At 48.8% G+C, this 24,487-nt stretch overlaps 1 protein-coding gene across 1 annotated transcript in view; it reads right to left on the bottom strand.

The window, feature by feature from the left end:
- Positions 1-21,241, bottom strand: part of GAREM2 (GRB2 associated regulator of MAPK1 subtype 2) — a 131,946-nt gene extending 110,705 nt beyond the window's left edge. Inside the window, exon 1 of the mRNA XM_075595345.1 lies at positions 20,818-21,241. Coding sequence (XP_075451460.1) covers positions 20,818-20,929 — 112 coding nt within the window. The 5' untranslated portion in view covers positions 20,930-21,241. The remainder of the gene's footprint in view (positions 1-20,817) is intronic.
- Positions 21,242-24,487: the final 3,246 nt, after the last annotated feature.

The following is a 24,487-nucleotide window of genomic DNA, read 5'->3' as shown; positions in this document are numbered from 1 at the left end:
AGACCGATCGATACGATCACTGCCATATCGATAACGACATGTCAGACACGATCGATAAGATCACTGCCATATCGATAACGACATGTCAGACCGATCGCGACATGTCAGACCGATCAATAAGATCACTGCCATATCGATAACGACATGTCAGACTGATCGATACGATCACTGCCATATTGAAGCTTCCTGAATAAGTCCCATGATGCTTTTTTAAAACAGGGTCAGTTTGCCAGGAGGGATTAGTGTTAATGTTATTTTCCAAACCTTGTATGACTATTCCCAGGAAGCACCTAGTCAGATAAAATATTCCACATCTAAACATTGTGTTGAAGGCCCTTGGGGAGAGCTGTAAAGCGGCACAGTTCGCATCCCCAGATCCCTGAGCTTTGCTTCTGAAATCCTACACTCCCACAAATGAAACCATTAAGCACTTTAGCTGCCCCTGCGTCCTGCTCCTGGCTTTCCCCCAGTCTCTGCAAGCACAGAAATCTCCATACTCACCGAGGATGAACCGTGAGCTGCAGCCAACCACTAACCTAATAACTCCTTTCCCTTCCGACTGAAGAATGAAACGGCCATGTGCTAAGCAACCAAATGCGTGAAGGCAGCAGGACCCTCCAATCGACTTCTATGTTAGTGTAATGTCCTTACTTGAACCAGAGGGATTGCAGCAGCCAAACCTCAGTAGTTTACTACCGGACTCATACCGATCTTCCCAATGTTGGCCGTGACACATACCGACCTTCCCAATCTTGGCCGTGGCAATTACCGACCTTCCCAATCTTGGCCGTGACGCATACCGACCTTCCCAATCTTGGCCGTGACACATACTGACCTTCCCAATCTTGGCTGTGACACTTACCGACCTTCCCAATCTTGGCTGTGACACTTACCGACCTTCCCAATCTTGGCCGTGACACTTACCGACCTTCCCAATCTTGGCCGTGACACATGCCGACCTTTCCAATCTTGGCCGTGATGAATATCGACCTTCCCAATCTTGGCCGTGACACTTACCGACCTTCCCAATCTTGGCCGTGACACATGCCGACCTTCCCAATCTTGGCCGTGACGAATATCGACCTTCCCAATCTTGGCCGTGACACTTACCGACCTTCCCAATCTTGGCCGTGACACATGCCGACCTTCCCAATCTTGGTCGTGATGAATATCGACCTTCCCAATCTTGGGCGTGACACTAACCGATCTTCCCAATCTTGGCCGTGACACATGCCGACCTTCCCAATCTTGGCCGTGTGAAAATAGCTAAACTAGTTCTGCCCATCTGTGCAAAACAAAGGAGTTTCCCGGGAGTTCCTGTGGGGGTCCCTTAATTTATACCATTTACTATACACCTGCAGGTTTTAGACCACTTGCCTTGAGAATGCTGCACTAAAACCCATCCAATGCTGCGAGATTTCTGCAGTCAGACTAATGGCCCATCGGATTAACACAGTAGGAGTCCCTGCATTTGAATGGGACTCACGCTGTGTGCATCCTACCGGGCTGCGAGTCCCATTCAAACGCAGGAACCCTCGCTGTGTTAATCTGATGGGCCATTACAGGCTGGAAATTATCTTTTCTGGCGCTGAGGTGAGGTGTTTGAAGAATATACTGACTGACCCTGACGAAGAGAGACATCATTTGTACTTTCGAAACGCGTTGGAAGGTTTTTTGGCACCGTTGAGCCACCGTAGCTGAAATTCAACACTGGTGACGTCATCGAGCCGTGCAGATCGTGTGCAATCCAGGAAGCAAGGCTTGTGGAAGCACTGAATCGGATCCCCGGCATCAGAGGCAAACACAGCACCAGGCGAACGGCGATATCAACGGCAAAGACCATAAACCAAGTGCTTATTTCCTATTCACTTCTGGTGAGTAGGATTCCAATTTTATACCAGACGGAGCAAAGAATAAGAATTGCTGGACTAAGCACCGCAGTGCAAGAGAGTGCTGAGGCACGAGTCCATCATTCTAATAGTTTAATCTGTATTTTATATGTTTTTTTATATATGTGTGTATAACAATGCCATCCATGGTTATTTTAACCTTGCTATTTTAATTTAATAAATTGCTCCTTCATTGCATAACCGTGTCATCCCTTGGGTAATACACCATTGCAGGTTCCCTGCATGTTTTGTCTTTTTTCTTTCATTTTCCTGAGGACACTGTTCAACAGAAGAGATTGCAAGTATATTCTTCAAACACCTCACCTCAGCGCCAGAAAAGATAATTTCCAGCTCTTAATCCAACTCTGGGTGGAAGATACCAGATCATTCTTTTCAAGGCAGCTCCAGGACTACCATTGGGACTCTGTATCTAAGGTTTAACATTATATATAATTGTTGTTTACATAAGCGCTGATCACACACCTATTATTTCACCTATTGATGGGCCATTACAGCCTTCTGTGGACAATCTCATAGGTTAGGCCAGGTCCCCAGTGGCCGCTGCTGTGCACGCTACGGCATGCGCGACACACACCACAGCCCTCTATGGGGCAGGCCCCAGTCGCCATGTGTGTGTGGGCGCGGATAGCGCAAAGACGCGTCCGCTGCCAGGGAAGACAAGAATTTGGCCTTTCCTTGACGCAACGCAATCACGTGGTCGGCGGGCAGCCAATGGAAGGGCAGATAGTGTAGACCAATGGGAGTGCAGGTAGTGTAGACAATGCCTGCCCCCATCATAGCCATGCCCCCCACTCCTATCGCTCCCCCTTGACCACACATCTCGGCTTTCACCCATGCACGCGCCGCCCGGCCACGAGGAGCGCGTGCTGCAGTGAGCACCGGGGCCGGAGCCGTACTGCGAGATGGTCACGGATTTTCCATGGCAAGTGGTCTAAAACCGCCAGCTGTATCTGCATACTATTTTACCATTAAAATGCTGTGATTATCTGTATATCCTTTTATACACACACTCAACCAGAAGAGTGACGCTATTCTTGCAGGTTTTTTGCTTCTACAAGTAGTAAAAATGTCCTCAGTTCCCAGCTGTGAGGGGGTCGCTGAAGGTTCCGAGCCTCAACCAATGGGGAGCGGACAATGGAATTCTCCACTGTTCTTAGACAATAGCAGAAGTGGGTACAATAGGTTCATATCGTTACATAGTAGATGCGGTTCAAAAAAGACATATGTCCATCTAGTTCAACCTATGTTAAATTTAAATAAGTGTAACCCTGTTTAACCTCCCCCCCCCCCCCCCCCAATCTCACATAGGGTCTATCTTGGGGAAACGTGCTCTGGTTACTTATTTTGAGTGTGGTGCAAACCTGCTGGTAACAGGGGGCCCTGGGTCTCCCGCATGGTGTTATAGGGGAATGACAGGACAGGCTTCTGGGGCCTCCATCTCTTGCAGCCCCCAGATGTATGGGGAGAAGACTCTGCAGGAGAATCTCTTTACCTTCTTCAAAATAGACTTCACTCTCAGGACAGAAGTATAGTAAAACACAGATCTCTTTATTCTCTCCGTATTCAGCACAGCAGTCAGATCTCAGCTAGTAGGGTGTCCACCCTCAGGATGTCCCTGGACCTCACTCCCAGCCAAAGGGCACAGTCCCAGGTCTTCCTTTACTCTCTGGTAGAGTAAGGGGAACAGTCTCCCACTGCTCCCCTAAGGGAGGGCACACAGTGTACAGAGCCCTGCACACTGCACTCGGGTAGACCAGCCACACTCACGGTAGAGGCAACACTGCCTAAATACAGGAAGTGCAGTACCTTAAATACAGATCCAGTAGGAACCATCCCTGTGCCTCTGATTGGACACAAGGCCTGATTACACTACCTTCTCTGACTCAATGCACTGCTATGAGTGGGGAAAACCCATGATTACTCCTAGCAAACCTACCCTTACTAGGAATTACTGCCAGGAGGAGGGCAGACCCATAGCCCAAAAACAATCAGGTCTACATATGCATCCTATATTTGTATGGAAATACGTCCAGCGATACTGTAAGGTAATGTAATTAAATTCTTGCCTCTACAGTATTTCTTCTCTAAATAACATTCTCTCAATTCTTTTCCATTTGAACCTTTCAGAGACAGCAAGAAGAAGGTGTCTTTTGAAGAAGATTGTATTATTTCAAACATTATTTGCATTATTTTAGTCATTGTTTAATCCTTGTTTTCATCCTTTTTGTAGATTTTTCAGCTGTTGATGAACATAACAGCGATAATGGATAATGAAGGTAATGTATGTGTTCCATTCAATTGTCAATAGCGGTACTGTGCATGTGTTCCATACAGCTCTTACATATAATTCAAAGATATGCATGTGCGCAATGACACGCATATATGTTTCAACCAGGTTCCATAGAACACACATGCGCTGTGATTCAATGACACGCGTATGCGTTCCATACAAGTTTATCGGTAGTGTGTTCCATACAAGTTAATCCGTACAGTGTAATTCATGCATCTACTTCTACTCGATTATTAATAACTAACTTTCTCAGAATTATTTTACATGTGAAACTGCATAAAAGGAGATTTCAGTTGAAGAAAATTGGTGAAGAAAATGTCATACATTAAAAATACTTTTTAGTCATCTGAAGTTTTTAGGGGAGTAAGTGGTGGGTAACATTGAAATAAATGGGATATTATATCATATGAAATGAACGGGAATAAGAAATGGGTTACATTGCATTTTGATTAAAGACACACACTTGCACACTAGCGGCGCCTATAATTAGTGCAGAGTACTACGGCAACGTTAAAAAGCAATTTTTCTCAGTTTGACATTCCAATTTGCAAAACACATAATTTCTGGGGATTTCGCCTCAGTTTTAGTTTAGTGTAGAACAAAAAATGGCGCGCAGTCAAAGAGTGGGTCCCAGGATAGATGAAGAAAAATTCTTTATGTAAGAAATGGGGGCTATATATCTTTCTCCTACTGGTGTAAGTCCTGCTAAGGGCAGGCCACCAGTAGTTATCATGGGTTTCCCCCGCTTCAAGCCCTGCCTTGATTGATGGAGGTAGGCACCTGACTCTGTGTGGCAGGCATGAGACACAGGGGAGGGCCTGCTTACATCATGAGGGGTGGGGCTGACTAAACTTAGTCCTGCCTGTTCCTGTAAGTGACAAGCAGTTCTGTCCTGGGAGCAGAGAGTGCTGGAGTGACTGACCTGAGAGGTCATGATTAGAGTGACACCTGTGCTTGGAGGAGAAGCAAAAGACCAGCCTGTTTAGAGCTGATAACACTATAGGCAGTGGACCAATGCCCCTCACCCTGCTCAGGGGGTGAGGGGGGGATCTTGCAGAGGGAATACCCTTGGGGTGGGTGTCGGGGGTATTGAAGCCCCATACAGCCCATCCTGCAGTGGTACAGCCCGGAGGAGATAAGACCCTGTACACTGTACATGAACTGCTGCTGGGTATGAACTGCTGCTGTGTGCTGTTACAAGGACAATAAAGAGACATTGCTGCTTTTATCAAAGACTGTGTGTGAGACTGAAATCTCTCGTCCTGAGACCAGGGCTTCTTTGGGAGGATTTCACCCTACCCATTAGGGCTCGCCAGAGATGGAGGCGCTGCACCACCGTTGCTAAAGAAGATGGAGGCATATACCCCAGAAGCAGGTCCCTGTTGTCCCCTATACCATCGCGGGAGACTCAGGCCCTCCTGTTCCTCACAGGTACGCACCACCATAGTACACGTAGCCAGCCCTCACTACACCCTAGGGGTCCAGTCTGCGACCAGGGGGGGGGGGCGGGGGAGGGAACATGGGTTACATACTTTAGTGATGTCCCGAGTCCTTTGTACTACCCTTGGGATGAATAGTTCTTTTCAAAGCTCCTTGTATTGACCCCAAATATATTTGTATATAGTTATCATATCCCCTCGCCTCTTTCTAATGTAAACATATCTAATTTAGCTAGCCTTTCCTCATAAATCAGATTATCCATCCCCTTTATTAATTTTGTGGGCTATTCTCTGCACTTCCTATAGTTCCATAATGTCTTTTTTAGGAAGCTGTGCCCAAAACTGTGCACCTTATTTAAGGTGTGGTATAACTAAGGATTTATACAGTGGTAAAACGACACGGTTTTCCCTTCCATCCAAAACTGTGTTTTGTGCAAGATTATATCCTATTAGCCTTTGCAGCTACTGCCTGACTTTGAGATATAGACATTAGCTACAGGACAGTATGACATAAGTCCCAGTGCCTTCTACAGCACATGCCTCTGCGTGCGCTGTGCGAACAAACACCACCCCTCAGTGGGGCTGGGCTCAGAAAGTACTTTCACGCAGAAGGTGCAGCCACGCTGTACTATAAGTTTTCACAAAGACATTCAAATTGAATTTACAATTTGCGACGGAGGGGTGGCCACACCCCTGCCTGCGGTTCAGCCAATGAGGGCGAACAAGCCACGTGAGATCATGGCCATGCCCCTGGAAACACCGAGCCACGCCCCCTCCCCTCCCCCCCCCCATCGCAATCTCCGGCATCTTCTCCCAGACCGCAGATCGTGGTGAAGCGCTTTGCACGCGCCGCCCCCTCCCCCCCCCCCCGCCAGGCGCGCGTGCTACAGTGCACACTGGGACCGCGGCCTAAGAAAGGTGTTCTTCACTCCTATAAGGACTTTTGAAATGGTTCAGAGGTTCTTAATGCATTAATCCCACTAGTTTAGTGAAAAAAATACAACAAAAGACAGGGGTGCCCAATGCTACAACCAATTGACAAAACATATATGGTAATAAGTATAAAGTTTAAATACTTCAATAATAATAATAATAATTACTTGATTATTTAGTTAAACCCTTTGGCCAAAGCGTCGTAAGCCTGCATACCAAACGTCAAGGTATAACCAAAAATGCAGGTCCTACACTACACTGTGAACCCTTCCCTTTTACCTCTGTATGAGGGGAAAGAACCATAGTAGGTCCTGTTCTTGCAGCAAAGTGAAAAGACCTCCCAAGTTAAAATGGTGAGGAGGAGTGAGCTCTGGGGGGAGGTGTCACCTACGTCCATACAACTGTTACCAGTCAGAAATTGATTAACACACATTCCCAGCTAGCTCAAACTCCTACACCCACCACATCATGAATATATATTTATGTCAAAAAAGAGTGCTACTGAGCGTGACAAATGTATACAACAAAAGACAGCGGTGCCCAATGCTACACCCAATTGACAAAACATATGGTAATAAGCAGTGTTCGACAAACCTATACATTTGCTCGCCCCGGGCGAGTGGATTTAACCCCCGGGCGAGTAAATATTGGCCCAAGAAGCACACGTTTGGTACTAGGTGGCGAGTAGATTTTTTTGTGTGGCGAGTAGATTTTTTGGTGATTTGTCAACCACTGGTAATAAGTATAAAGTTTAAATACTTCAATAATAATAATAATTACTCGGTTATTTAATTAAACCCTTTGGCCAAAGCGTCATAAGCCTGCATAGCAAACGTCAGGTATAACCAAATTAATGCAGGTCCTACACTACACTATGTCGCTTTGGCCAAATGTAAATAAAAAAAAATAATAAACAGCTGCTTAGACTGCTGCTTTAAGGGCTTCATTATCATAATTGGGTCACGTAACTCCGTCAGTTCTCTGCTTCACACTCTCCCAATCCCAAGATGGGGCCAAACCTGGGGCCTTGATATGATGCAACGAGACGCAAGATGAAGTTTACTGTAAAATGTATGTATGTATGTCTTTATTTATATAGTGTCATTAGTGTACATAGCCCTTCACAGCAGTAACATACGTGACACTCATATAAATAACAAATAATACAAATAACAGGTCACGGGAATAAGTGCTTCAGACATAAAAGTAATATTGTAGAAGAGGAATCCCTGCCCCGAGGAGCTTACAGTCTAATTGGTAGGTAGGGGAACATACAGAGACAGTAGGAGGGCATTCAGGTAAGTGCATCTGCAGGGGGCCAAGCTTTATGTATCAGGTGTATAGTGTTAGCCACGGTGTTACTCATATGCTTCTTTAAGCAGGTGTGTCTTAAGGTGGTTCTTAAAGGTGGATAGAGAGGGTGCTAGTCGGGTACAGAGGGGAAGGGCATTCCAGAGGTGTGGGGCAGTCAGTGAAAAAAGGTTTAAGGCGGGAGAGAGCTTTAGATACAAAGGGGATAGAGAGAAGACATCCTTGAGCAGAACGCAAGAGTCGGGATGGTGCATAGCGAGAAATTAGGGCTGAGCTGTAAGGAGGGGCAGAAGAGTGTAAAGCTTTAAAAGTGAGCAGGAGAATTGAGTGCGAGATGCGAGATGCGAGATTTGATAGTAAGCCAGGAGAGTGATTTCAGGAGGGGAGACGCTGAGACAGATTTAGGAAAGAGTAGAGTCATTCTGGCAACAGCGTTTAGGATAGATTGTAGGGGAGACAGGTGAGAGGCAGGAAGGCTGGACAGCAGGAGGTTACAGTAGTCGAGATGGGAGAGAATGAGGGCCCGAGTCAGAGTTTTTGCAGTCGAGTAATAGTGGAAAGGGCGTATCTTTGTTATATTGCGGAGGAAAAAGTGACAGGTTTTAGATACATTTCGAATGTGAGAGGCGAATGTGAGAGAGGAGTCAAGTGTGAGCCCTAGGCAGCGTGCTTGGGCTACTGGGTGAATGATGGTACATCCAACAGTAATGTGGGAGGTAGTAGGGCCAGGTTTGGGAGGAAGTATAAGGAGCTCTGTTTTTGCCATGTTAAGTTTAAGTTGGCGGATGGCCATCCAGGATGATATCGCAGAGAGACATTCAGAAACTTTGGTCTGTACAGCAGGTCCAAGGGGTCCAAGGGGCCCAAGGGGTCCATGGGCAGGGGTTGAAAGGTAAATTTGTGTGTTGTCAGCATAGAGGTGATATTTAAACCCAAGAGATGTGATTAGGTCACCTAGAGAAAGTGTGTACAGAGAAAAGAGAAGAGATCAAAGGACAGAGCCCTAGGGTACTCCGACAGAGAGATCGATAGAGGAGGAGGTATTAGCAAAAGGGACACTGAAAGTACGATGGGAGAGGTAGGAGGAGATCCAAGAAAGAGCTTTGTTACAAATACCAAGAGTATGGAGAATGTGAAGGAGAAGAGGGTGGTCCACGGTGTCAAATGCTGCAGAGAGGTTGAGTAATATGAGCAGAGTCTAATGACCTCTGTCTTTGGCAGCATGGAGGTCATTAGTTATTTTAGTCAGGGCTGTTTCAGTGGAGTGAGCAGTGCGGATGCCAGATTGTAATGTCTAGGAGAGAATAGGTGGTGAGAAAATGTAACAATCGAGAGAGTACAAGACGTTCAAGGAGTTTGGAGGTAAAAGGCAGGAGGGAGACAGGTCGATAGTTAGAAAGACAAGTAGGGTCAAGCTTGCTGTTTTTGAGTAATGGTATAACTGTTGCATGTTTGAAGGAGGAGGGAAAGTTACCAGACTAGGGGGAAGAGTTAAAAATCTGTGTGAGCGTAGAGATTATAGGAGGAGCAAGAGGTTTTAGGATGTCCTTGGTACGTTACCCCTGACCCGTGACACATATTCCCATGTTATACAACAAGCCCCGACCTTCATTCTTATTGAGTTTGATTGTCTTCTTCTGCACCACAGAGTAAGGACACATTACTGCATAGTACTGCTCGACCTGGGTACAGAGGGTAGAACTTTCTAAACCTTGACCTTGTTCAACATTATCAATTGGTTGTCCAAATTAAAATGGTGTCACCTAATACTGAAGTATTCACTTTTTTTGCACTATTGCAGCTGAACTAACACGACTACTTACCACGTATATTACTACTGTGAAGAGCTATGTACATCAATGGCGCAGTACAAATAAAGACATACAATACTTCTGTTTTAATTCATGTCTATAACTGAAGCACTTGCTCAACACGGTCATCAAAAGAATGTGCTTATCCTGTGTATACAAATACTGTAAAGCGTTGAGTACACCATCATTGACGGATAACTATTGGTAAAAAAAGAAATGAGTTGTGTTGTGTGACAGAGAGTGAGAGTGAGAACGAGAGACCAAGAGACCAAGAGACCAAGAGAGAGAGTGAGAGAGAGACCTCTGTGTGAATGAGAGAGCGAGAGACAGAGAGAAGGAGAGACCGAGAGACCAAGAGACCAAGAGACAGAGTGAGAGAGAGACCGCTGTGTGAATGAGAGAGCGAGAGACAGAGAGAAGGAGAGACCGAGAGACCAAGGGAGAGTGAGAGCGAGAGAGAGAGACCTCTGTGTGAATGAGAGAGCGAGAGACAGAGAGAAGGAGAGACCGAGAGACCAAGAGAGAGCGAGAGAGAGACCTCTGTGTGAATGAGAGAGGGAGAGACAGAGAGGAGGAGAGACCGAGAGACCAAGAGACCAAGAGAGAGAGTGAGAGAGAGACCTCTGTGTGAATGAGAGAGCGAGAGACAGAGAGAAGGAGAGACCGAGAGACCAAGGGAGAGTGAGGGCGAGAGAGAGAGAGACCTCTGTGTGAATGAGAGAGCGAGAGACAGAGAGAAGGAGAGACCAAGAGACCTCCTTGCAGGCAATTGGGGGTGGGGGGGGATGAAAAATCTCTCTTTGAAAAGGTTGATGTCGTGTGGATGCTAAAAGAATAGAAAGAGAGGTCATTTTTAAAGAAAATGTGCTGAAAGATAAGACATGTAGGTTAAGAAAATTGCAGGTTTGTAAGTTAAAAACGAGTAATACTCCATACTTCCCTGCACCACAACTTTGACTACTCCATTAAAAACTATGGAGACCTAATCACAAAGCTCATAATTAGGTCTGTCGGGTAGCTGGAGCGGTAATAAACCCCGTCACCCAGAGGGGCGGTCAGTGTACTCGTTAATGGCCTCTCCGGCACTGAGGCGGTTAACGCGGTTTTCTTTCCCCCTTTGGGAGAGAGGATAAAGAGATTTAGTGGAGGAGGATGGGGGAGAGGAGAGGAGGAGGGTGGGAGGTGGGGGAGAGGACAGGAGGGCTGTGTGTGTATAAACAAAGCTTTGCCATGGGCAGCGTCTGCCCTGCATGTCAATTAGAGGCAGCTCCCGGTGCCGGGAAAGCACACACAGCCGCTGAAGTGGGTGCTGAGGGGTAAGGGAGGTCCTGATACTCCCTGACTTACACCCGGTCGCAGTAACGCAGCACTGAACCAGCACCCGCTCCCGGCAGCTCCGGCTTCCCGTGTCTCGTGCTCTGCGCATCTACATACGACTGATTTTGAGATGCATGTAGAACATTTATTGTGTAACCGCAAACACGGCAAGGAGCTTTAAACCCTGCGCTGCTAGAGGGGCAGCACCAAACTCCGCTCGTGTGCCACCTCCCACCAGGAGAACGCTCCTTGCCTGTTGACTAAAATGATGACACTCAATGCAATACATAATACACATTGTAATGTGCGTGCCCTGTAACCGGAGCTCGCGGTGTGCCGTACAAAGTAGCAGAGCCCTGTAACCAGAGCTCGCGGTGTGCCGTACAGAGTAGCAGAGCCCTGTAATCGGAGCTCGCGGTGTGCCGTACAGAGTAGCAGAGCCCTGTAACCGGAGCTCGCAGTGTGCCGTACAGAGTAGCAGAGCCCTGTAACCGGAGCTCGTGGTGTGCCGTACAGAGTAGCAGAGCCCTGTAACCGGAGCTCGCGGTGTGCCATACAGAGTAGCAGAACCCTGTAACCGGAGCTCGCGGTGTGCCGTGCAGAGTAGCAGAACCCCGTAACCGGAGCTCGCGGTGTGCCATACAGAGTAGCAGAACCCTGTAACCAGAGCTCGCGGTGTGCCATACAGAGTAGCAGAACCCTGTAACCGGAGCTCGCGGCGTGCCGTACAGAGTAGCAGAACCCTGTAACCGGAGCTCGCGGTGTGCCATACAGAGTAGCAGAACCCTGTAACCGGAGCTCGCGGTGTGCCGTACAGAGTAGCAGAACCCTGTAACCAGAGCTCGCGGTGTGCCATACAGAGTAGCAGAACCCTGTAACCGGAGCTCGCGGCGTGCCGTACAGAGTAGCAGAACCCTGTAACCGGAGCTCGCGGCGTGCCGTACAGAGTAGCAGAACCCTGTAACCGGAGCTCGCGGTGTGCCATACAGAGTAGCAGAACCCTGTAACCGGAGCTCGCAGTGTGCCGTACAGAGTAGCAGAACCCTGTAACCGGAGCTCGCGGTGTGCCATACAGAGTAGCAGAACCCTGTAACCGGAGCTCGCGGTGTGCCGTACAGAGTAGCAGAACCCTGTAACCGGAGCTCGCGGTGTGCCGTACAGAGTAGCAGAACCCTGTAACCGGAGCTCGCGGTGTGCCGTACAGAGTAGCAGAACCCTGTAACCAGAGCTCGCGGTGTGCCATACAGAGTAGCAGAACCCTGTAACCGGAGCTCGCGGTGTGCCGTACAGAGTAGCAGAACCCTGTAACCGGAGCTCACGGTGTGCCGTACAGAGTAGCAGAACCCTGTAACCGGAGCTCGCGGTGTGCCGTACAGAGTAGCAGAACCCTGTAACCGGAGCTCAAGGTGTGCCGTACAGATTAGCAGAACCCTGTAACCAGAGCTCGCGGTGTGCCATACAGAGTAGCAGAACCCTGTAACCGGAGCTCGCGATGTGCCGTACAGTGTAGCAGAACCCTGTAACCGGAGCTCACGATGTGCCGTACAGTGTAGCAGAACCCTGTAACCGGAGCTCGCGATGTGCCGTACAGTGTAGCAGAACCCTGTAACCGAAGCTCGCGGTGTGCCATACAGAGTAGCAGAACCCTGTAACCGGAGCTCGCGGTGTGCCATACAGAGTAGCAGAACCCTGTAACCAGAGCTCGCGGTGTGCCGTACAGAGTAGCAGAACCCTGTAACCGGAGCTCGCGGTGTGCCATACAGAGTAGCAGAACCCTGTAACCGGAGCTCGCGGTGTGCCGTACAGAGTAGCAGAACCCTGTAACCGGAGCTCGCGGTGTGCCATACAGAGTAGCAGAACCCTGTAACCGGAGTTCGTGGTGTGCCGTACAGAGTAGCAGAACCCTGTAACCAGAGCTCGCGGTGTGCCGTACAGAGTAACCGGAGCTCGCGGTGTGCCGTACAGAGTAGCAGAACCCTGTAACCGGAGCTCGCGGTGTGCCATACAGAGTAGCAGAACCCCGTAACCGGAGTTCGCGGTGTGCCGTACAGAGTAGCAGAACCCTGTAACCGGAGCTCGCGGTGTGCCGTACAGAATAGCAGGACCCTGTTACCGGAGCTCGCGGTGTGCCGTACAGAATAGCAGAACCCTGTAACCGGAGCTCGCGGTGTGCCGTACAGAATAGCAGAACCCTGTTACCGGAGCTCGCGGTGGGCCGTACAGAATAGCAGAACCCTGTAACCGGAGCTCGCGGTGTGCCGTACAGAATAGCAGAACCCTGTTACCGGAGCTCGCGGTGTGCCGTACAGAATAGCAGAGCCCTGTAACCGGAGCTCGCGGTGTGCCGTACAGAATAGCAGAACCCTGTTACCGGAGCTCGCGGTGGGCCGTACAGAATAGCAGAACCCTGTTACCGGAGCTCGCGGTGGGCCGTACAGAATAGCAGAACCCTGTAACCGGAGCTCGCGGTGTGCCGTACAGAATAGCAGAACCCTGTTACCGGAGCTCGCGGTGTGCCGTACAGAGTGGCAGAACCCTGTTACCGGAGCTCGCGGTGTGCCGTACAGAGTAGCAGAACCCTGTAACCGGAGCTCGCGGTGTGCCATACAGAGTAGCAGAGCCCTTTAACCGGAGCTCGCGGTGTGCCATACAGAGTAGCAGAGCCCTGTAACCGGAGCTCGCGGTGTGCCATACAGAGTAGCAGAACCCTGTAACCGGAGCTCGCGGTGTGCCGTACAGAGTAGCAGAGCCCTTTAACCGGAGCTCGTGGTGCGCCGTACAGAGTAGCAGAACCCCGTAACCGGAGCTTGCGGTGTGCCGTACAGAGTAGCAGAGCCCTGTAACCGGAGCTTGCGGTGTGCCGTACAGAGTAGCAGAACCCTGTAACCGGAGCTCGCGGTGTGCCGTACAGAGTAGCAGAGCCCTTTAACCGGAGCTCGTGGTGCGCCGTACAGAATAGCAGAGCCCTGTAACCGGAGCTCGCGGTGTGCCGTACAGAGTAGCAGAACCCTGTAACCGGAGTTCGCGGTGTGCCATACAGAATAGCAGAGCCCTGTAACCGGAGCTCGCGGTGTGCCGTACAGAGTAGCAGAGCCCTGTAACCGGAGTTCGCGGTGTGCCGTACAGAGTAGCAGAACCCTGTAACCGGAGCTCGCGGTGTGCCGTACAGAGTAGCAGAACCCTGTAACCGGACCTCACGGTGTGCCGTACAGAGTAGCAGAACCCTGTAACCGGAGCTCGCGGTGTGCCGTACAGAGTAGCAGAACCCTGTAACCGGAGCTCGCAGTGTGCCATACAGAGTAGCAGAACCCTGTAACCGGACCTCACGGTGTGCCGTACAGAGTAGCAGAACCCTGTAACCGGAGCTCGCGGTGTGCCGTACAGAGTAGCAGAACCCTGTAACCGGAGCTCGCAGTGTGCCATACAGAGTAGCAGAACCCTGTAACCGGAGCTCGCGGTGTGCCGTACAGAGTAGCAGAGCCCTGTAACCGGAGCTCGCGGTGTGCCGTACAGAGTAGCAGAACCCTGGAATAACGTAACTTTTTTTTATTATTTACAAGCCTACGTTTCTCTCTTGTAGAAAAGGAGCGTAAGTTAGAAAACCCGATTATTGAGCATCAAGAGGTTGATGAGTGGGGACGGCAGAATGAAAATGAGCAACTGCAGCCACCGATGTGTGTTCCAGGGGACAGCGTCAGGAACAGTGTCACATTTGCCTAAATTGGCAAAATTTGGGGGCGGCATAAATTCCATTAAGCCGTGTGGTAACTGAAAAAATGGCCAAACTCACATTTTTTTTGCCAGTAACTGCTATTCACAAAGATCCGACAAGCAGATCGTGGGTTAAACATTCGCACTTTTTTTCTCGCTACCTACAAGGTGGCGAGATCGGAATCGTGATTTGCATATGACGGCGTTTCTTTTATTTGTACTAAATAGGATTGAATCCAGGGGGTCTCCGGAACTGACCCGCATTAGTTTCAGCCCCGGGGACACCCTCCTTCCCGAAGTGCAGGCTTCCATATGAGCTGTGGAGGGAGATGCAGCATCTCTCTGTGCAGGGAGATCGCAGGTAAGAGCTGTGCAGGGAGATGCAGCGTCTCTCTGTGCAGGGAGATCGCCTGTAAGAGCTGTGCAGGGAGATGCAGCGATCTCTGTGCAGGGAGATCACCTGTAAGAGCTGTGCAGGGAGATGCAGCGTCTCTCTGTGCAGGGAGATCGCAGGTAAGAGCTGTGCAGGGAGATGCAGCTCTCTCTGTGCAGGGAGATCGCAGGTAAGAGCTGTGCAGGGAGAAGCAGCTCTCTCTGTGCAGGGAGATCGCCTGTAAGAGCTGTGCAGGGAGATGCAGCGTCTCTCTGTGCAGGGAGATCGCAGGTAAGAGCTGTGCAGGGAGATGCAGCTCTCTCTGTGCAGGGAGATCGCAGGTAAGAGCTGTGCAGGGAGATGCAGCGTCTCTCTGTGCAGGGAGATCGCCTCTCAGAGCTGTGCAGGGAGATGCAGCGTCTCTCTGTGCAGGGAGATCGCCTGTAAGAGCTGTGCAGGGAGATGCAGCGTCTCTCTGTGCAGGGAGATCGCCTGTAAGAGCTGTGCAGGGAGATGCAGCGTCTCTCTGTGCAGGGAGATCGCCTGTAAGAGCAGTGCAGGGAGATGCAGCGTCTCTCTGTGCAGGGAGATCGCAGGTAAGAGCTGTGCAGGGAGATGCAGCTTCTCTCTGTGCAGGGAGATCGCCTGTAAGAGCTGTGCAGGGAGATGCAGCGATCTCTGTGCAGGGAGATGCAGCTCTCTCTGTGCAGGGAGATCGCAGGTAAGAGCTGTGCAGGGAGATGCAGCGTCTCTCTGTGCAGGGAGATCGCCTGTAAGAGCTGTGCAGGGAGATCGCCTGTAAGAGCTGTGCAGGGAGATGCAGCGTCTCTCTGTGCAGGGAGATCGTCTGTAAGAGCTGTGCAGGGAGATGCAGCTCTCTCTGTGCAGGGAGATCGCCTGTAAGAGCTGTGCAGGGAGATGCAGCTCTCTCTGTGCAGGGAGATCGCCTGTAAGAGCTGTGCAGGGAGGTGCAGCTTCTCTCTGTGCAGGGAGATCGCCTGTAAGAGCTGTGCAGGGAGATGCAGCGTCTCTCTGTGCAGGGAGATCGCAGGTAAGAGCTGTGCAGGGAGATGCAGCGATCTCTGTGCAGGGAGATGCAGCTCTCTCTGTGCAGGGAGATCGCAGGTAAGAGCTGTGCAGGGAGATGCAGCGTCTCTCTGTGCAGGGAGATCGCCTGTAAGAGCTGTGCAGGGAGATCGCCTGTAAGAGCTGTGCAGGGAGATGCAGCGTCTCTCTGTGCAGGGAGATCGCCTGTAAGAGCTGTGCAGGGAGATACAGTGTCTCTCTGTGCAGGGAGATACAGTGTCTCTCTGTGCAGGGAGATGCAGCTTCTCTCTGTGCAGGGAGTTGCGGTGTCTCTGTGCAGGGAGAGGCGGTCTCTCTATGCAGCTCTTACAGGCTGCAGGTGTGAAATCAAATGTTAAGTTCATTTAGCTCGTTAAGCAGATACAAACCTGTGTGGTATGTCATCTTTTTACCAAACGCTAATTGATATATTTTTTTCTTAGTGAATACCGTTTGCACACAGATTGCACAGTGTTCGGTAGGATCATGCCAACCCGATCAATGTTACAATGAACTTATCGAAGTTTAGTGAATAGGCCCCATAGACTAATAGAATCCCAGTGGTAAAAAAAAAGTGCCACTTTGTATTAAAATTGCATTTTTTGATGTAGAAACGCCAATTCTCACTAGTTTTGTTATGGTTAGGGTGCCTTCTCTGATAGTGGCGCCTGATTGGCCATTGATTTGCTAACAATCGGACCTGGAACACTGTGACCCCTCTGCTCACATAAATAGTTACATCCTTTCATGTCGAGCAGAACAAACGCGCTAGTGGTTCATTGTTGGACAGCCAAACATGAACTGTGACCTGTGGGCAGGAAGCTGCCTGGCAGCCATCTTGGAAGACGGCACATGCATCCTTGTTAAGTAATAGTATTTCGACGGTAGTAGTTTATGATAAAGGCTGGCATAGTCCCAAACAGCCGGGAGAACCAACTTTTATTCTGTCTCAGTTTGGATCAGCACTTTCATTTTTGACATTTTTTTCACTGAATGTGGTTGTGTATGAAACTGGCCGCCTGTTTACTCTGTAATCCTAAAGGTGCGTTATAGCACTGAAATGTTGACTAATAAACGTTAAGTTTTTCATTGTAATGCTCATTTGGAGGACGGCAGATTATCTTCCTTTCTTCTACTCCTAAACCAAGTGAACAGTGTAACTAACTCGTTTGTAATGCATGCGTCCTTCCACTCCGTGTTGGGATTTAATGGGGCTCAGGACGATTTGGGGGCGAGTCTGGGGGGAAGCCGTTAGAAGGCCATGAAGGACCAGTAATCCTATCTGGAAAATGCATCCTGAAATTAACTAGAAACTCATCTGTCTGCCCTTTTTAGGCAAATACTGAGGTCTCGCCCCTCTGGCTTGTTCCAGTAAACCAGGAACGGCCAAACCCAGTACTCAAAGGCCACCAATAGGTCAGGTGTTAAGAATCTCCCTGCTTCAGCACAGGTGGCTCAGTCATTGGCTCAGTCATTTACTGAGTGACCTGTGCTGTGAAACTGACCTGTTTGGTGGTCCTTGAGGACTAGAGTTGGCCTCCCCTGCTCTAAACAGTTCTCCTCCATCTGGCAGCATCTACTGCAACACTAACTCTCTGCAGGTATGTTTCCTTGGTCTAACTTGTGGAGTCCTGTTTCCATACTTAACAATTCTGGAAATCCACGTAAAGAGAAAGACAACTCTTAAAAGATTACTCGTCTCCACCTATGTGGAGAAATGGGTCGGTAAACCAAAGTTTCTTTGAAACGTGGTGAAATGGGTCGGTATACCAAAGTTTCATTGAACCGTGGTGAAATGGGTCGGTATACCAAAGTTTCATTGAACCGTGGTGAAATGGGTCGGTATACCAAAGTTTCATTGAACCGTGGTGAAATGGGTCGGTATACCAAAGTTTCATTGAATCGTGGTGAAATGGGTCGGTATACCAAAGTTTCATTCAACCGTGGTGAAATGGGTCGATATACCAAAGTTTCATTGAACCGTGGTGAAATGGGTCGGTATACCAAAGTTTCATTGAACCATGGTGGCCTTGTGATGAGCTGCAAGACTCATCTAGAACTTTAGTGCCAACTTCCATCAGCTCTTGGTGCTTTATCAGGGGCGGGTACTTCTACTCTTCTATCTCCAACTCTGTGACTTCCCACCAACACTACCAGTGACTGGTCCAGTTACCTAGAATTTCCCCAAATCCTGGTCACTTTTAACTTGTGTGTGGAGCCAGGGTCCTGGGAATCAGGAAAGCGGAGACACTAGTTTCCCAGTTACCAACGTTTGTTATGAACTTGAAACATTGTTGCAACCCCCAGGATTCCCTACGAATTCACACACAGGTCTCTTTCCAGCTCTGTCCCTAGGAAACCATCTAACTCACCAACAACACATTGTAACACGGCCCATCTTCTAGTCACTCACTACTAGATACTTTTTGAACGAGGTGCCTGGGACCTGCCAGTGTTTCAACCTGAAACGCTCACCACTGGAGACAAAATAGGATGTGTATAATTGATTAAAAAATGTTGCTTATCGCAGCAAAAGATCCTGCTCATCATTTCTTTTGAATTATTGATTTTTTTTATTACAAATGTCCCTTATAACTGACAACCAAGCTCCGGGGGTCCCTGAAGCTAAAGATAGCTTACTTTCAGCTCCGGAGGGACCCCCGTTCGAATGATGTCAATAAATCAATGTGGAAATTCAGTGTGATTGTTGCAATAATGCATCTTTAACCCCGGCAGTGCCAGAGAGGCGTGAGATGCTGGTGTTAGGGGCTCAGCAGCTTGAGTGGACACAGGGCACCATTAACCCCGTTGCTGCCAGTGCTTTGTAGACATCGCTGGCATCAAAGGGGTTAAAAAAAAGCTGTGTAAAGTATACAATACTCTTTCCATTCCTCAAGCCGACCCTGAGACTGCACAATTACAGCCGCTTGCATCACCCCCTAATAGCGTTTAAAGGGCCATTTTTACTAAGCAGTGTTACTCTATAAGGCACCTGCAGTGCCCGGAGACACCTTACAGAACATAGCTGGAAGATGTCTAATGGAGTAGCACTGCTAAGCCAACATGGCCTTATAACCGCACTTCTGCACTTCCCTGCAGAACGACGCAGTCCTTTTAACCTCTTCAGCTTGATACACGTCAATGTAAGTGGAAGTGAAGGATTTTAAATTAAAAAATAGTGGCCCGCGGTACCAACACCCCTCCCCCCCTCTCTCCCACCACACCCCTCTAACATCACAACCTGCCCCTAGCATGAGGAGGAGCGAAACATTGCACTGCATGGGGTGGGATCATATTGCCCAGCGACAGGATACTACGGAGAATCTCTTCATCTCCCTTTAAACGTGCATTGGATCGGGGGAACGTTTATCAGGGGCAAAGTAGATGCAAAGCAAGTTTTGCATCTGATATCCCACAAGGTGCAGTACAGCACATGCATATCACCGGCAGCATGGCCAGGAAATAGGGGCCATAGTTATACAGACATTGACCTTTGAAGTGGTAGTGCCAGATAAGAGACAGATGCTGATGTCTTGGGCAAAGGCCAATATTTAGATTGTAAGCTCTTCCGCACTGGGAAGCTTTGTTGCCGGGTAAAATGCTACTCGCAGCTCCGCATCCCATGTTGTCAGCAATTAAAGTGTGATAGGACTGCAGGGTAACAGTACCACTCCTTCTACATGTACAACGTTCTGTGCATATAGCCTAAACCAGCGCCAGGAGCCCCAGGATATACACCCCAGAGAGCTTCCCTCACCCCCCTTCTAGCCTCTTCATGGCCACGAGCGTCAGTGAGTTACCTGCCCTCGTGTCAGTGAAGGGGTTAACCGTTTTATGCTCTCTGATGACCAGCCCACTACCAACAACCCGACACCATTACCATAACAATAACTGTATTATTGATGGTGATTTCCCCCTGGTTAGAGGTCCTCCCGTAGTGCCAGTGTTAGCCGGTGCCGAGCCGGCGGTTACTGCCGATCAGTGCAGAGTTTAACAGCTGTGATCTGCTTCCTTCGCTGACACATGGTGGGTAGATCTTGGGATGGCCAGGACCAGTATCTCCGGCTTTCCTTGGCTTAGCGCGTACGCCATTCTCCGCACATCCATACTTCCAACAATAAGAGCGCTCTGGTCAGCGGTAAAGGCATGTAACCCTTTGAGTGCCAGGACACCGGAAAACAATGCATTGCTTGGCGCCTCTGGCACTGACGGTGTTAAATGATGCTTTGCATACTATGTGCCACAATAGATCTATAGTCTAATTACTCTACATATGTTCCCCCAAAAAATCACAGAGTAGCTGGTAATGCCTCTGAACTGTGTGATCCTGGTTTGAACCCCAGTGTTGGCTCCGTGTGACCTTGACAAGTCACTTTATCCCCCTGTGCCTCATGCCCCAAAATTAGATTGTAAGCTTTTCAGAGCAGTGACTCAAAGTGCAGCACTGCATACACTAAGTAGGAACTATATTAGGTGCTATTTCTCACACTGCACCTATATCAACGTACGTTATATTTCCATATTGTAATAAGAATTTACACTTTATCGGCTCACATTTCTCAGAATCCACAACTTTGTTTCTTTGCGTAAAAAGAAAAGTGGAACAAACCAGGAGTGCGTCGTTATTACAAAGTGTTATCCCAGGGGGTTGCGTTACCTTTTGCCAGTCGTACCAGGGTCGGGAGTCGGAATTTGCTAACAATAACATCCAAGGGTAAAGCCACGGAGCTCCAGTTGAGTTGGGAGATGCCGGACGATACTTTCTCCATGGTTCCCCTGTGGCTGCTGCATAGCCCACCGCCAAAAAGAAAAAAAAAGGAGCTGAAAATCAGGGGTCCCGAGGGCCTGCCAAGCTTTCCAACACCACCGCCACCATCGTCAATCCCACCGTCATGGAGATGTCCAAGGGCAGCCTCACCAAGGCACTGCGGGAGGCGGCAGCTGCTCCTGTACGTGCCATGGTGCTTGTGGTCCAAGCGAGATGCTTCATTACATTCACAGATTTCTTTACAGGACAAGTGTGGAGGCCCCACCTCCTGCCCACTCTGTCTCTCTGTGTATCTCCAGAGGGGATTGTGCCTTTCAGTTACTTTATCCCAGGCCCCTCCTATGGAGGAGGGGGAAGCCCCAGTAGCATCAGGCACAGAAAGTGATTGCATCCCCTGCAGTGCACAAGCCCCGGGTCTGTGCCCTACACACAGAGTCCTGGCTCGTTCTCCGAGCACGCGGAGAACGCTTTACCCATTCACTGCCGAATGGGCCAGCCCTGGGGGCTTCCACTGCCGGGGGCTGAGCACTTATAAGAGCAAATACAATCACATGCTTACAGCCACGGTATTACATGACAATATGAGCATGGTGCGATCTGTGTGTATCTTTGTACATGTGTAAGGGCCGTTCTATACAGCGTGCGGCCGCGCGTTCCTATGCGAACGCGCGTGCACGTGCCGCATGCTTTTCATGTATATAGAGCCGGGAGCTGCGGATTAGTGTATATGTGTGTATATGTGTGTGTATGTGTGTGTGTGTGTATGTGTGTGTATGTGTGAGTATATGTGTGAGTATATGTGTGTGTATGTGTGTATATGTGTGTGTATATGTGTGTGTATATGTGAGTATATGTGTGTGTATGTGTGTATATGTGTGTGTATATGTGAGTATATGTGTGTGTATGTGTGTATATGTGTGTGTGTGTGTATATGTGTGTGTATATGTGAGTATATGTGTGTGTATGTGTGTGTGTGTGTGTGTGTGTGTATGTGTGAGTATATGTGAGTATATGTGTGTGTATGTGTGTATATGTGTGTGTGTGTGTATATGTGTGTGTATATGTGAGTATATGTGTGTGTATGTGTGTGTGTGTGTGTGTGTGTGTATGTGTGAGTATATGGGTTGTGTGAGTGAAAGTAAGTCCTAGATAGATTTTTTTAAAGGGAAAAAAAAGTTTAATAAATATTTTTTGTTTGTTTTACAATCCTTGACACACACACACACACACACACACACACACACACACACACACACACACACACACACACACACACACACACACACACACACACACACACACACACATACATACATTTGAGTGCAGGTAGCGGCGCGAAAAGATGAATTTCTTAATCTTCGCCGCTGCCGGTCGGCTCCCCTCTCCCTGCCGCGCGCGCGGCCCTTCTATAGAAAGGCTGACTAATGTCAGCCAACTGAAATTCCGCGCATGCGCGCACGGCGCTATAGAACGTGCCTCAGTGTACCTTTGCTAATCTGTATACTACTGACAATGTGTTTGTCTTTATTGTGTTACTTTAGGTGTATTAGCGTGTCTGTGTGTGTATCAGCGTGTGAATGTGTTTTAATGTGTGTATCAGCATGTGTGTTTGTATCAGTGTGTGAATATGTATCAGCATGTCTTTGTGTGTATCAGGGTGTCTCTGTGTGTGTGTATCAGTGTGTGTGTGTGTGTGTATCAGTGTGCCTGTGTGTGTATCAGCGTGCCTGTGTGTGTATCAGCATGTCTGTGTGTGTATCAGCGTGTCTGTGTGTGTATCAGCGTGTCTGTGTGTGTATCAGTGTGTCTGTGTGTGTATTAGTGTGTCTGTGTGTATCAGCGTGTTTGTGTGTATCAGCGTGTCTGTGTGTGTATCAGCGTGTCTGTGTGTGTGTCAGTGTGTCTGTGTGTATCAGCGTGTCTGTGTGTGTATCAGTGTGTCTGTGTGTGTATCAGTGTGTCTGTGTGTGTATCAGTGTGTCTGTGTGTGTATCAGTGTGTCTGTGTGTGTATCAGTGTGTCTGTGTGTGTATCAGTGTGTCTGTGTGTGTATCAGCATGTCTGTGTGTGTATCAGCGTGTCTGTGTGTGTATTAGTGTGTCTATGTGTGTGTATCAGCATGTCTGTGTGTGTATCAGTGTGTCTGTGTGTGTATCAGTGTCTGTGTGTGTATCAGTGTGTCTGTGTGTGTGTGTGTGTGTATCAGCGTGTCTGTGTGTATCAGTGTGTCTGTGTGTGTATCAGTGTATCTGTGTGTGTGTATCAGCATGTCTATCAGCGTGTCTGTGTGTGTATCAGTGTGTCTGTGTGTGTGTATCAGTGTGTCTGTGTGTGTATCAGTGTGTCTGTGTGTGTATCAGCGTGTCTGAGCGTGTATCAGTGTGTCTGTGTGTGTGTATCAGTGTGTAACAGTGTGTCTGTGTGTGTATCAGTGTGTCTGTGTGTATATCAGCGTGTCTGAGCGTGTATAAGTGTGTCTGTGTGTGTGTATCAGTGTGTCTGTTGTGTGTATCAGTGTGTCTGTGTGTGTATCAGTGTGTCTGAGCATGTATCAGTGTGTCTGTGTGTGTGTATCAGCGTGTCAGAGTGTGTATCAGTGTGTCTGTGTGTGTATCAGTGTGTCTGTGTGTGTATCAGTGTGTCTGTGTATGTATCAGCGTGTCTGAGCATGTATCAGTGTGTCTGTGTGTGTGTATCAGTGTGTCTGTGTGTGTGTATCAGTGTGTCTGAGCGTGTATCAGTCTGTCTGTGTGTGTCATGTGTGTGTGTGCAAAACAAATACACAAACCCTGCGTTCCTGCCACATTGTCTCGCAATTTATTAGTGACATTCTACATTTTGATCCTGTGTGATAACAAAGGGATAATTTAGTAACATCTTTTTGATCAAAAAATTACCCAAGCCTGTCCGGGTAACCCCCCATTTCAGCAGGTAACCCCCATTTCAGCAGGTACCCCCCATTTCAGCAGGTAACCCCCATTTCAGCAGGTAACCCCCATTTCAGCAGGTAACCCCCATTTCAGCAGGTACCCCCCATTTCAGCAGGTAACCCCCATTTCAGCAGGTACCCCCCCATTTCAGCAGGTAACCCCCATTTCAGCAGGTACCCCCCATTTCAGCAGGTAACCCCCATTTCAGCAGGTAACCCCCATTTCAGCAGGTACCCCCCATTTCAGCAGGTAACCCCCATTTCAGCAGGTACCCACACTGAATGTATATTATTTCTTATTGTCCTGGGACTAAGCTTAGGAAACATGTGAAAGTGCCCTGAAAGGGTTAAATGAATGAAGCATGATGCGTTCTGTGATTCCGTGCAATTAAAACCTGGCAGAAGCCTGTAACGAGGTTCCCGCGGCACTATGACGTAGAGATGTGAGTGCACACGTTCCTAAGTGAAAAGTAATATGTACACCAGTATTTTTCATCCAGGGTTCCCCGGGCATCACTCAACTACAGAGGCATGTACAGTGCATGTGATCCCAGAGACGCTATTAGAGAGGGTTGGGGGTTCCTCAGAATTTCACTTGGGGGTTCCTTAAGCAAACAAAAGGTTGGAGAC

This window comes from Ascaphus truei, chromosome 4 (genome assembly GCF_040206685.1).
Source record: "Ascaphus truei isolate aAscTru1 chromosome 4, aAscTru1.hap1, whole genome shotgun sequence".
NCBI classification, from domain to species: Eukaryota; Metazoa; Chordata; class Amphibia; order Anura; family Ascaphidae; genus Ascaphus; species Ascaphus truei.
The sequence above is the reverse complement of the archived record's forward strand: the minus strand, read 5'-3'. Positions and strand labels throughout refer to the sequence as shown.